The sequence below is a fragment of the Lissotriton helveticus genome, chromosome 10, assembly GCF_964261635.1.
Source record: "Lissotriton helveticus chromosome 10, aLisHel1.1, whole genome shotgun sequence".
Lineage (NCBI taxonomy): Eukaryota > Metazoa > Chordata > Amphibia > Caudata > Salamandridae > Lissotriton > Lissotriton helveticus.
In genome coordinates this window covers 158,941,006-158,955,762 of record NC_136071.1, presented here as the reverse complement: position 1 = coordinate 158,955,762, position 14,757 = coordinate 158,941,006, and the positions used below count along the sequence as shown (strand labels likewise).

General features: G+C 44.4%; 1 protein-coding gene across 1 annotated transcript; it reads right to left on the bottom strand.

The window, feature by feature from the left end:
* Positions 1–3,735: 3,735 nt before the first annotated feature.
* Positions 3,736–8,089, bottom strand: LOC144783970 (uncharacterized). The gene is made up of 2 exons (XM_078662695.1): positions 6,844–8,089; positions 3,736–3,752 (listed from the first exon to the last, which is right to left on the bottom strand). The coding sequence occupies exons 1-2, from the start codon at positions 8,087–8,089 to the stop codon at positions 3,736–3,738; spliced, it is 1,263 nt and encodes a 420-aa protein (XP_078518821.1).
* Positions 8,090–14,757: the final 6,668 nt, after the last annotated feature.

The following is a 14,757-nucleotide window of genomic DNA, read 5'->3' as shown; positions in this document are numbered from 1 at the left end:
GATGAACACTGGAGGTAGGCTGCCATCTAGCGGCTATTTTTGTGAATCGCAGGTGGTACTTTTAGACTGAAATGTTGAACTTCTTACTACCACTAAACGCAATAATAGTCCCCAAAGTATTCATTAAGCTACTGAATCCTGGGGTCAGAGAGGGGGAATCAGGCTGAGTTTGTGTACCGTAAGGCTCTTTAATGCCTGGCCCAGGAAATGAATTACAGCTAAAAAGAAAAAAATTAAAACTGTTATTTTAGAAAACTACTTTATCCAGCTTCATAATCTACAGAGCAGTGAAACATTGCTGAAACGGCCGAATGCTAATTTATGGTTTCGGAGCTGTGAAATCAATAGCTTTAAATTGAAAAGGGAAACCGTGTTTGTGGCATGTCAAACACGAACGTCAAATAAAACAGGAGAAAAACGTGCTATGTAAGTGCTTCCAATTAGTCATGCAGCCTGTCTCTCCTTATAGAAAGCCCGATGCAAGACATTTTGTACTGTGTTGACCATCTTTGATAAATGACTTTCTTTGGGTAACTAAGACTTGTCTTAATATATTACATTCTTTAGCGTCTTTGCTCGGAATTACTGAAGCAAAGGTCGTAGAATTTATAGTCAAAATGTGGATATCGACATTTCTTGCTGGTGCCTTGATTGTGGGATATGACCTTCATGGCCTGTACCATTTATCATATAGCTAAAGGCTGGTGTGTAAAACACCCTCGCAACCCCCCGCCACACCCCCAACCCATAGCACGTGGCAACTCCGCTTTTTAGAGGGCAGTGTCTCGGATCAAAGCCTTGTCTAACTAATTTTTATTTCTTTCCTATATTTTTTAATTGTTGTGTTTTCACAGGCTTGCTAACAATACACTTTGCCTACTAACTCGCACTATGCTTTTTTTCTTGCGTAAAATCTATAATTTGCTACTTAGCACACGCTAGTGCGCCTTACTTCTGCAAATGAGGGTGTGGTCATGTCCTGGTTCGACTAATCCAAATGTACCACACTCATATGTCAAACAACGTCATCAAAGCCACATAATAGGATGCCTCAGAACATATCAGTCACCTGAAGCCGACAACTCTACAGTAATGCCCTTCGGCAAACACAACCATGCACATAATGCTCTACACAGAACAATACCAGGGCCTAGACAGCCTCTTTCACATATAATACCTCACTAAGCTAAGCACTAGTCTTATTGTATCTACGTCAGCCTCTATCCCAGTGTTTCCCAATCAGCGGGTCCCAACCCACTGGTGGGTCACGAGCTGATATTTAGTGGGTCGCAAGAGGTCAATCAATAAATATAGATGCGAATAAGTTCTGTATTTATCATGTCTCATTTGCTGCGTGTCAAAGACAGAGGTCAAATGTCAAGCAGTGTCTTCTGACAAATTGCTGTTTCTTTTCTTAAGATGGGGATTGGTGTTTACAGACTCCTCTCAGCAGTCAGAGAAAGAAAGTAAAGTGAATTATGTGACAATCTTGCTGGTGTACAGGAGGTATGAAAGAAAAGGCTGTAGGATGTCAATTTTTGGTAACATATCAAAATGTAAATACCTGTAAATAAACTGTACATATTCAGCGTTTAAGAACGCAAAAAGGAAGCACATGTTTTCTGCTGAAGTGTGATGGAAACAGAGGGGCATATTAGCAAGGAGTAGCGATATTTATCGCTCAATGCGCTTAGCGCATTTTTTTTGTTATCGCTGCCTATCGCTGGATATTTTAGCGGAGAAAACCTGCTATTAGCAACGTTTTTCTCCACTGTGCTTAAATATCCAGCGATAGTGACGAAATGCGAGAATATCGCTGGAAATCCAGCAATATTTTCGCATTAACGCCAATGGGGGCTTATTGTGATAATCCACCGCCATTGACTATACAGGTAAGTCAACTTTTTAGGAGGCGTTAGATTCTAGCTATAATCGCGCTTAGCGCGATTTTTATTAGCGCTACGCCTGCCTCGCTAATAGATGATAGCTGTGTTAGCGACTGTTTTCCGTAGCTAACAGGTTGGGTACGTCCACTTTGCATGTCATTAGCGATAAATATCGCTGACATGTAAAGCGGGCCCCAAACCTGTAGCTATCGCCTAAAAGCTGTTGCTAACTGCTGTTAGCGACAGCTTGCTAATAGGGCAATAAAAATATTGCCGCGTTAGCAGGAAAAAGTCCCGCTAAAGCAGCGATATCGCCCTTGCTAATATGCCCCAGAGATTTTAATAGAATCCCACAAATTCAAGACCACTTTACTTGGTTATACACAAAAGTTAAATATTCACTGAAACCTGATTTCCACAAATTATAATTTTTGTGTCTCAGCAAATTTAATGACCATGGAAGAAGGTCTGTCTGTAAATGACAATGCATTCCCACATTATGCTTTAGCTACATTTAAAATCGCCTTGCCTCATGTCTATGAAAGCTAGGTGGATCATGAAAGTGGGGAGCTGGCACAAGGACCTGCCACGGAAATTCATTTTTTAATTTTTAATGGTTCTAATTCACTGCTCGGCCAATAGCTGTAGGTAAGGGAGATAAAACAAAATAGACAAATATTAGTAAGGAGGACATATGTACAAGGTTGACAGTAACATATTCATGTGTTAATATGTGTATTGATTTATCATCTGTGGGTGTTCGTTTTTTGCAAACCTGTTAGGCATTCAAGTAAGAGCGTACATTTATTGGTTAAATAAATGTGGAAATAGACTCGTTTCTGCTTCATTTTTCACAAACCCCAAAATAAATATGGATAAGTACAGATAAAATTGGCAGAAAAAAATATGTATAAATACAGATGGAAATGTCAAAAAAATGAACTACCATAAAAGCAGGAGCCCTATATATAATGGCCCTAAAACGGTGGGGTAATATTGTGTAGACATGGAAATAATAGATGCACATCACCCTATCTTTTGATTTGAATGGGGGCCCAGGTGGAAGTATGATGTTTAGTATGACTCGAAAAGCATTGTTGTCCTGAGGGGATGGTCAAACACTATGGGTTCCAGAATACAGTACATCGGTGCCTTGTCAACCTAGAAAGTACAGTTAACATGGATTGGAAAATATGGAAAACTGTGCAGTCAAATGTCAGAGCCATTCCGTTCCCCAATGCATTTTCCCGCAAGTAATTTAAGGTGTTTAATATTGGGCACCCGGAGGGAAATTTTCAGGTGATGCAGAAAAAAAGAAAATTGTAACAGGGCATAGTCTTTCCATTCCACAGGTGTCAATGTCCTAAAACTCAAATGTTTATAATACCAATCTACAGACCACATGCGCAAACACCTCTGCAGCCCAAAATCTAATAATTAAAAATTTGCAAACATTCGTGACAAGAATTTTCAATTCTATTAAGGACAAGGAGGCGAGGATTATGCTTTCTCGATTTTTTTACTACCAACAGCAGCCAATAGGAACATAGTAAAGAAAAAAGCAACTACAACTCCCATGAGCCCTTAGGCAACCATAGAGACTACATGCTATATAAACCACCATAGAGGACAACACTTCCTCTTTCTTTGTCCAGGAAATCATAAACAGTCAAAAGTCATTGAAGAAAATACCGCCGACCAGCCTGAAGGAAGAAGACCGAAGGCAACTGCAAAGTGGGCCAACAGGAGACAGGCAACCAACCAAAGGCGAAGAGGCCGCATCAGGAAATACAGCAGATCCAACATCCAAAGTGGCGGAAAACACTGCAGGAGAGACCATGACGAAGGATCACTTCTGGTCAGAACCTGAAAGAAAAAACAGAGCCGTAATACACAACTCCAAAACCTTGGAAAGGTAGCATCACATAGGGTGGGGAAAAAAAATCAATGCAAGAAAACATTGCCGATCATAGCAAAGCAAAGATGCAATATAAACAATGCAGTAGAATACAAATGGGTGGGATAATCCTCGCCTCCGTGTCCTTAATAGAATTGAAAATTCTTGTCACAAATGTTTGCAAATTTTTAATTCTATGGCAGGACAGGAGGCTCAGATTATGCTTGTTCAAAGCTGGTCCACCACAACAGAGGCAATATCCACAATGGGTTTGAAATAATACGTCTTAAACACAGTATCAGAAGACCAATCAGCCGTCTTCACAATGTCTTGCAAACTTACACCAACATGGAAAGCCTTAGAGGCCATGGCACCCCTTGCGGAATGAGCTCCAAAAATGGAGACATCAATACCTGCCTCAGACATAAGCCAGCGCACCCAACGAGCAAGAGTAGCTGGCGCCACAGGTTTAAAAGGCTTTTGCAAAGCAATCAACAACTGCCCAGACAAATCTTGACGAAAAGGAGCAGTACTCACCTCATAATCCTTTATGCACCGGACCACACATAACTGTGGGTTCTGAGGAAAAGCTGGATAAGTAACAGTAGACAGATTAGTCTTTGTACGTCTGGAAACCGTAAAAGTAACGCCTTCCGGGGAAAAAGAACGGCCCGCGAGATCCAACGCGCGTACATCCGAGATACGCTTACAAGATACCAAGCATAAAAGCATTGTCAATTTTGCCGACAATTGTTTACGAGACAGAGAAGCGTTGGGAGGCCAAGCTTCCAGAAAACGTAAGACAACGGAGACATCCCAAAGAGCTACATACTTCGGACAATGGCGGCTTAGCCATCCGAACACCACGAAGCAATTTAGAGATCAGATGATGTTCTCCAATAGGTTTACCGTCGACAAAATCATGGCCCGCAGAGAGAGCGGAGCGAAAAGAGTTGACAGTCCTGTAAGCAGAGCCAGAAGAAGCGATGGAAGCAAGAAAATTAACAACTAAAGAGACATCAGCTGAAGCGGGATCCAGGTCTCGTTCAGAACACCAATCACACCATCGTCGCCAAGCTGACGCATAACGCTTGCGCGTGTTGGGGGCCCAAGCTTCATTGATGAATCTCTCAGCGTCTCCAGATAAGCCAGGGACTTTCCAGCGTTCCCTGAAAGACGCCACGCCACCAGACGGAGCTGGCCCGACAGAATTAGAGGATGTGGCTGGAGCAGAGGATCCAACAGCAGGTTCCACTTCGTTGGAAGCAGAAACGGAGTCGAGCAACTCATTTCCAGAAGGTCCGGAAACCACGCTTGAGCCCTCCAAAGAGGAGCTATCAGAATGATCTCCGAATTAAACTGCTTCGTCCTGGCCAAGACTCGCGGGATCATTGCGAACGGGGGAAAAGCATAGCAAAGCTGAGGAGGCCAAGTCTGGAGAAAGGCATCCGTGGCAAGAGCGTCCGGATCCGGACGCCAGCTGTAAAACCTGGGCAGTTGAGCATTGAGGCGAGAGGCAAAGAGATCGATCCAAGGTCGACCCCAAAGGCGAGACAGAGTCCGAAAGACACGGGGGTGAAGCCGCCAGTCGCTGAAGTCCAGCAGGTGGCGAGAGTTCCAGTCGGCCACCTGATTCTGGCGACCTGGGAGATACTCTGCAATAAGAGTGATCTTCCTCTGAAGGCAGAAATGCCAGAAATCCTTCGCAATCTCTGCCAACAGTCTCGACCGTGTTCCCCCCAGTTTGTTCACATACCTCACCGCCGAGATGTTGTCCATGCGGAGCAAAATGCAACAGCTGGTGGCCTGAGGAGCAAGGCTGCGGATTGCAAAAGATCCCGCCAGAAGTTCCAGGCAGTTGATGTGAAGGGCTAGTTCGTCCTGAGACCAACGGCCGCCCGTCGTCATGTCGCCGCAACGGGCTCCCCAGCCCCACAGACTCGCATCCGATTCCAACACCAAATCCGGAGTTGAACCGAACAGGGCTTTCCCGTTCCAGGCTTCCATGTGCTGGAGCCACCACAACATCTCCGACTTCGCGTCCTGTGACAGAGGAACGAGGTCGGAATAACGAAGACCTTTCTGCAAGTGCCGGATCTTGAGCCGTTGCAGGGCCCGATAATGCAAGGGACCTGGAAAGATCGCCTGAATGGAAGAGGCTAATAGTCCGACAATCCGAGCGATAGACCGCAAAGATACGTTCGGTGCGGACAACAGTAACTTCAATTCCCTCTTGATAGACCTGACCTTCTGGGCAGGCAAGAGAAGCTGGCAAGATATCGAGTCCACAAGGAAACCCAGAAACTCTATCGACTGAGTGGGTTGTAAGTGAGATTTCTGAGGATTCACTAGAAATCCGAGAGACTGAAGCAGATCGATTGTCCACGATAAATGGGAACTTAGTTGCAGCGGGCACTGAGCCATCAAAAGAATGTCGTCCAGATACACGATTAGCCGCACCCCGCGCGCTCGCAGCGATTCCATAACTGGTCTCAGGAGCTTCGTGAAGCACCATGGAGCGGACGATAGGCCGAACGGGAGAACCGTGTACTCGAACCACTCCCCCGACCATTGGAACTGAAGAAAGCGGCGATGAGGCGGAAAGATGGGAACGGACAAGTAAGCGTCCTTCAAATCCAGGCGAACCATCCAGTCGCCCTTGCGAAGAAGATCCCTGAGAAGATGGATGCCCTCCATCTTGAAGTGACGATAGACCACCCCATTGTTGAACTCCTTGAGATTGAGCACAAGGCGAGAACCTCCCCCTTTCTTCTCCACCAGAAACACATTGCTGACGAACCCCTGTGAATGCAGGGTTGTTCTCACAATGGCCCCTTTGAGAAGAAGAGAATCGATTTCCTTGGAGATCACCTCTCGATCTCGTTGGGAAAAAACAAGGGGTAAAGGGACGGGACCTTGAAGGGGTGGGTGGTAAAATTCGATGTGGTCCCCGTGAACGGTCTGCAATATCCATGCATCGTTTGAGATCATGCGCCAATTCTCTAGAAAAAATTGCACCCTGCCCCCCAAAACAACACTGTCGTAAGGAATCAAGCTCACCTGTGGAGGAGAAATCTTGGCGACCTCCCTGGTTTCCACCGTAGCCTCCTTTGTTGCCTTGACCACGACCTTTACGGGAGGGGTAGAAGGACGTCTTGGAAACTGAATAGGAAGACTGTTGTTGTTGACGTTGTCCGCCCCCTCCCTGGTGGGACTGTTGGCCACGCTGCTGACCAGAACCTCGGCCGAACGAACGTCCCCCAGAACGTCCGGCCCTGGCAAAAACCGGGCGGAACGCCCTGCGCAAGGAAGACTGCGCCTTGTCAAGGCCACTAAAGGTCGCAACGAACTTCGTTAATTCCTTCAAAAATGGTTGACCAAACAGGAGACCCTGAGCCTGGGGGCCCGACTCTGACGTTGCCAGTTCAGACAACCGGGGATCCATTTTCAATAGGATGGAACGTCTACGTTCAGTGGAAAGGGCACAGTTTGCGTTTCCCAGGAAACAGATAGCCCGCTGGGCCCAACCAATAAGCTCATCCGGGTCGATGCCAGATGCCGACCCTTGTGCCTGATAACCTAAATCCAAGATCTTCGTCAGGGGGCCAAGAAGATCAAGCAACTTATCCTGACACAGGCGCCAAGAGCGATCAATCCCCTTCTTCGGATCTTTAGTGAATTTTTTGAGGTATGTCAAAATAGTCGGATCTACCTCCGGGGTGTCAGCCAACTTATCTTCCAACTCCGGGCGAGGGCACTCGGAGCGTAACCGAGAGCGCACTTCCTGATCAAAGGATTCACGGATGTGAGCCTGTATGTAATCAGCAACCTCTGGTGCAGGGGACCAAGATTTGGAGTTGGGATGGATGATATCCGTAGGCTCAAAGGTCAGGACCGGAGGATGGGAAGAGGCGTCAACAAAATGTTCTTTGCGTGATTTTTTAGCAGGGGGAAGACCCGAGGGACCTGAAGACGAAGAGGAGGAGGTGTCCTCCGTGTCCGGTGGAGGGGTACGGGATCTTTTAGACGCAGTAGGGGCAGACAAAGACTTAGCTAATTTCATAAAGTCAGACTTATGAGGATTCTTAGGCGACTTAGAGAAGTGCCTGGTAGAAGATGACGGAATCCAGCCTTGCTGTTGAGCGTAATCTGTCAAATGGCGCTTCAGAGGTCCGATAGCGCGGACTAGCGCTGTATTAACTGACTGCTGGACCCCTTGGTCAAGGGCATCGACCAAGTCATACTCATAGGACTCCTCGGGCTCCTCACCATAATAATATTCATCAGCGTCCTCATATTCAGCCATGGGGGAAGAAAAGGGAATACACACCACTGAGGAAAGATATATATAAAATATATATATACCAAAAAAGCCCACTAAAATATGAAAGAAAGGTCTAGGCGTAAACCAAGCGACCCAGTCAGGGGGAGTGACAGCCCCAAGCAAGCCTAACAGGCAGAGCGACAAACTCGACCAAAGAAAGACACAATTGAAAGTGGAGGGACAGGCTTGCAAATGTAGTCACCCTAGGCAACGCCTCTATAGATTATACAGCCCTAAACCCTATGCTGAGGTAAAGGGCGTCGTAAGGGACTCTCCGGCAGGCAGTGGGCTGAGGCACAACAAAGCAACGCCGCCTCTGAGCGTGTCCGGGCTCCGTGTCACACACAGAATGGAAAGAAAGCCAATGCGCATGCGCGGAGGCTTGCCTGACACTCCGGAAGAGGAGCGACGCGCGACACCAGCGCGCGAGCCCCCGAGCCCCGGTCCCGCTCCACAATGAAGAAAACACACGGGCACAAAGCGCCCGTAGTATAAGAGAGGCGACACGCGCTCTCAGAAGCGGAGAAGAAACACACCACAATACGCCGAAGCAACGGACGCCAGAGGCGACGAACACACAGCAAAGCGGGAATAAGTAAAGGAAGCAGCCGAAAAGCGGCGCACAACGTGTGAGTAAAGCACAATGCAATATACAATGCAATAAACAAACATGCAAGTAATAACAAGTAAGAGAAAAGGACTTAACTGGCTGCGAAGCAGCAAAGAAAGAGGAAGTGTTGTCCTCTATGGTGGTTTATATAGCATGTAGTCTCTATGGTTGCCTAAGGGCTCATGGGAGTTGTAGTTGCTTTTTTCTTTACTATGTTCCTACTGGCTGCTGTTGGTAGTAAAGAAATCGAGAAAGCATAATCTGAGCCTCCTGTCCTGCCATAGAATTTCATGTGGAATGAGTTACGCTGCCAACAGGGCGTAATTTGAAGAAAAAACTAGCATTGGCAAAGCCAATCGACCTTGCTGATAGGAGAGCTATGGGTTTTATCAATTTCTTTTAGCCATGTTGTACAGGAACACATTTCTGAAAGTTAAAAAAGTGTTATGTAGCAGCTGGACACCCGTTAGTATGACTTGTGTGTGCTTTTTTCATGGCGGGACTGAAGGGGGCAAGCTATGAAGAGGGAGGGGGTGGGTGGTGGACTGGCGAAGCAACAACAGGGGAGGGCAGACAGGACAAGCTACAACACAGAAGAAGGGTGTACAGGGAAGACAACAATGGGGAAGGGAGAGAGAGGAAGGGGGTGCAGGTAAAAGCAAAAAATGAGTATTTCTGAATGGAGAGCAGTGGCTAGAGGGCTCAGGGGTGGGTATAGCACGCATAAGCATTCATTGAGGCAAGTGCCGATATCGCCAGTTGCTACAATTTCGTTTTTTAAAATAGGGTAGGAAGGTAGCATTACAAGAAATGCGCCCAAAATGAGGACGAGTCATAGACAAACGCACCCTTAGTGAGAGCTGCCACATGTAACTTTATTAAAATCTAATAAATTGTGTTATAATGTGGCTAGGAACATACTGGCCAGAGAAAAGTGGCTTATTGGAGAGTAAAGTTTAAAAAAATCTGGAAAGCCAACAACAAGAGAGGGAAGCAACGAGCCCAAGACAAAAAACAAAGGGGCTTAAAAGCGTCTACAAAAGGACATGGATTGGCTTAGGAATATGTTAAAAGAAAATATAAAAAATACCCACTCACAAAAAAGTACAACAATCCAAGCACAAGCAGCACAGAAGAACACTAACCAAGAAATTAATCAGTTCTTGGTTCTTGTCCAGGGAAGAAAACCAAAACACAGAGATGAGGTGAAGCCAGCATGCGCGGACATACACTCACCAATGATAAGGAAGAAAATATGAGTGACAATGAAGACAACTGATGGTAATTAATAGGCAGGCTAAAAGCTCATTTTTTACATTTTTTTTCTAGAAACAATAGATCGTCTCAAGCGAGAACTAATAAGTGCTGGAGTCAAAAGTTTTTTTAGGAGCCTGCTAATGTGGCTACTGAATGCCCTGCATCCCCATTACCTGCAAGGAAACAAGATAGATAGATAGATAGATAGATAGATAGATAGATAGATAGATAGATAGATAGATAGATAGATAGATAGATAGATAGATAGATAGATAGATAGATAGATAGATAGATAGATAGATAGATAGATAGATAGATAGATTTGCGAACACTTATAGACACCATCGTATTGATTTAATATTAAAGGCCTAATTGTCCCCACTTCAATACAAGTCAACGGAGAAAATAGTTTTTCAACGGAGAAAATGTATTTCCCCCGATTTTCGTTTTTTTTTTTTAAACCTCCCTCCTGCTTTCCAAATTTTGCCACGAATGTTTTACAATTGCTGATCGAAACCCTACAGTAGATGATGGTGTTTACACATTTTTGGGAAAACGTCATTTACCATCATATTAAAATTTAAAAAAAGCAAATCTAATTTAGGATGAACACAATTCAATGTTCTTTCGGTGGCTAGTCAGACGCAAATAACATTTCACACCGGATAAATTCAATTTCCAGCAAGGAGGCGAATCACTTCCGCGCTCAGCGGCCCCTGGACCCGGTGTCGGTGAAGTAGAAAGAGGCCCCGGCCTTCCTGCGCGAGCCATCCATCTGACGTGATCAGGCCTGCGGAGAGCATCCAGCAGGCACGAGGAGGGAGAGGACGGGCTTCGAGGAACTCAGCTCTGACATGATGAAGATGCGACACGCGCGCGAAACATCTGTCGACACGTGGAACAGGCCACGGAAGCGCTGCTGCCTCTCCGGCGTTGAAATCCCCTGGGTTGCCCAAAAATACGAGACTTATTACCAGGCCCATACGCTTGATAGATAAAAAGATGATAAAAACTCCATTAGTTCTAATCTTTCTCTAATTACATATTTCTAATCATAAACCAGCCGTAGCCTTTATTACATCAGGAGTGACTGCGGGCCATGGCTAATGAGAGAAATAAATCTCGTATTTTCCAGTTGGGCCCTTATGGTGTCTGATTTATCATTTTTTGCTGAACTCAATTACTTGTTATGTTTCCGCGGCTTCATTAAGCATCTTTGCTGCCAGATCTAGAGCTCAACCTGAGATGTGTTAATGATATATTTGCAATGAATACCTAATTTGCTAAAGGTAGGTTATATGGCTTATGTGTGATGATTCCGTGTTTGTGCAATTGTTTTATCTGTTGGGTGCCTTAGTTAAGAAACAACGTTCTGGTCGTGCATATCGTAGAATAATATACCAGCATTGTTACTGGAATGTTGATTTTTTTTTTAAACAAGGTGTACTTTTATGAGTTTCACTAGTAGTGGACATCAATGTCATTTTACCAAAATACCACCTCTTGTAGAAGTGACATTACGCACCCTTTGACTCCATTGACACATTAAAACAACAAAAGGTGATGAGCAGTGCTTGAAATGCAAAAATATAAGTGCAGGTACTCTGTAACAGAGTACCTGCTTGTTTTTGAGAAGTGCCAGTACTCTCCAATTAAAAGTATAGCACTTCTCTTGCAAACTGCCAGTACTCTCCATCTCAAAATAAAAAGTGCTGGTACTCCGTACCGGACAGTACCGGCCCATTTAAAGCACTGGTCATGAGAGGAATGCTAACAGGTGTTGCTGGTGACAATCACTTGAGCCACATACTGGCCATTGTGTGTGTGCTATTGCTCACTTTGTCACTCCGAACGAGGACAGCCATATGTAAATCAGTATATGCTCCAATCGGAACTGTCCTTCATTAACCCCTTCGGGGCTGATCATGAGCGTAACCTGCCGTGCGCTGATGACGAGCTGAGCTCGCCATGTAACGCGGCTTTTTGCGAAACGCAGCGCGCAGCGGGAAAACCGCTAGCGCGCATGCGGTTAACTGCTAGGCTATATTCCCTCTGAATGGGAAATCAAGCAAACCCCAGAGATGTCTCAGCCATGTTAGGTCTCGTCAGTGAGGCGCAACTTGGACCCGATGACACAGAAAGCATGACACTCACTTCTGACACACCCAGGGTTGACTCCTTTTTCCATCATTGCCCTTTCATATTTGGTATTAAGGGGCTGGAGGAAGGGCAAATAGTGGATACAACAGTTAACAAGTCTTAAGCTCTTCTTACGTCCATTCCAGCTGCTGCTTCATGACTTTTAACAACAGGGTTGTACCAAGGGTAGCCAGGGCCGGACTGGCCGTAGCAGGCACTGGGTGTTTTCCCTGTGGGCCGGAAGGGCGGGGCTGGTTTTGTTACTGGGGGCTGGTTTCGCAGCAGTGCTGCAATATCGCCCCCTGTAATAAAAGCACAGCAGCATTGTTTCTCACCAACACCCACCCCCAGTGCTTGTCCTTACCAGGGCTGGTTTGCGTTCCCAGTCCGGCTATGTGGGTAGCAATGGGCATGCAGTTGACTCAGCAATAAAGCAAGGATGTTTAACATATCAAAGTGTTGATGGATTGGAAAAAAGCTGGTCCTATTTATCAACTCCTATCTCATTGTGTTAAATGCAGAAGAATGTGAAGCTGATTCAACCCTCCAGTCGATGATACTCTAATTGATTTGCCTCCAGTGTGTTAGGGTATAGCACGATTTAAACATAAGGAAATCGATACATGGATTCTCATACGACCAGAGGTTTGAAGACAAAAATGTCATCAGAAGATACAAAGGGCCTGATTACAAGTTTGATGGATGGGATACTCCATCAAAAACGTGACGAATAAGCCGGTCCGCCATATTACAAGTTCCATTGGATATAATAGAATTGTAATATGGCAGACAGGATATCTGTCACTTTTGTGACTGAGTAACCCTGTCTGCCAAACTCGTAATCAGGCCCAGAGTCATGGGACTGACACAGGGCTATCACAGTGGTGTAAAAAAATGTAATTCTGGAGATCACATACAAAGCATGAGACCATGTGGAATCTACATTATTGCAGAAGATAGAAAGAAGGGCACATATGCTATATATTTTAGTTATTTATACGTTGATGGATGAATATGCCACTTTGCTAGCTACTTCAACACAACTCTACAAAACAAGCTGATTCCATCACACATTCACTAAATATGAACAAATTTACCACTAACTTAAAAAGCGTAACAATCTCAGGTAAAAATATTAAAGTTTGTTCTGATGTAGAAATTCCAAATATTTGTGGTAATAAAATGGAGGTTTTCAATTCTAGTAATTCACACTGTGAATTGCAAGGTTTTACAGCAAGTAATTGGCCCAGATATGTAAAGGCTAGCCGTCCATGGCAGAAAATACAAATTTGCCGGTTAATATATATGCTTTTAACCATAGTCTGGATGTTTTTGTCGCCTTACATAGCCAAGTGATAAAAATGTAAATTGGTGTTACTTACTTGTAGCTTTCAGAACCAAAACAAGAGTATGTCGGCAAAAATCCTACAGTAATTGGAAGAAAATTGAACCTCAGTGATCCTTTGTGAACGTTGCATCCAGACCTATGCAACCACAGGTTTTTTATCAGCAGTCTACATTAGTCACACATGCATTGATTTTCTCCTCACCTACTAACCAAAACCTCTGTGGTCACCAATTTACAGCTCTGTGTAATATCCATTTCTAACCATGCGCCATGCAAACAACTTTTTAATCTTAGTGTTTGTAATATACAGTCTTTTGAAAGTTGTGCATGAGTACTTCTTTGCTGGAATACCCAACATTTAGTAAACTGTTATCTAGTAATATGTTTATTTTTGTGGACATTAGCAGAGTTTATATCAGCAGTTTTTCTTTTTTGAGATACTGTTAAGGCTTACATGAGAGGGTTAAAAGATTGAGAGGGATAAAAAGATATTGGGAGTTCAGCCTAAAGCATTTGAATTGTTACGCACTCATTCTCACAATCAGGAAGATTTGTAGAAATAAACACAATCTGAACTATTTCTTAATAGTCTACTGAGTGCAGAATATGTTTTTGTGTTCCAAAAGGGAAGCTGCAGGCGGGGCGATAATTAAAAAAGAAATTTGAATCGAAATTGCTGATCTGTGCTTTTGAAATGAAATGAGTGCTAATAGTCAATTGATCTTGGAAGGCCGTAACAAATCATCTGGGTGACCTTAAACTCTCCTCATTGCTTGAAGAAGTAAAGTTATTCCATAGGCAGCATCCCGAAACTTCTTTCTGGCGGAATATTTACATACAAAACTATAATAGGACTTCAATCTTTCTTGCAAGTTTGAACTGCTGACGTTGTGGTCCTTTTTCGCAGCTTAAGAGAAAATTAAGGTTTTCGGGTGGAGGTCACCAGTTTTCGCTTACAAAGGAGACTGTCCAACAGCCTTTCTTCCTTCTTCCTGAATCTGTTATGTCCTATTGTACCTCATCCCTCTCTTCTCCCATATACACTACTTAGCGATGTAAACCCTAAGAATATGCGCTCATAATGAATATGAATAGGATTCCGAATTAGATTAATTGTCTGTAAATGTAAATTCAGTGGGGCTCTCTGGGAGATATTTTGAAAATTGCCATGGATCCGGCTCATTTAGACCAACACTGGACATTCATGAATTACAGAGGTGAGTTTCTCCATAAACTAGTAGGCACAAGACATGCAATTTACCAGCAGTTATTAATATTGTGTTTATATACTATGTA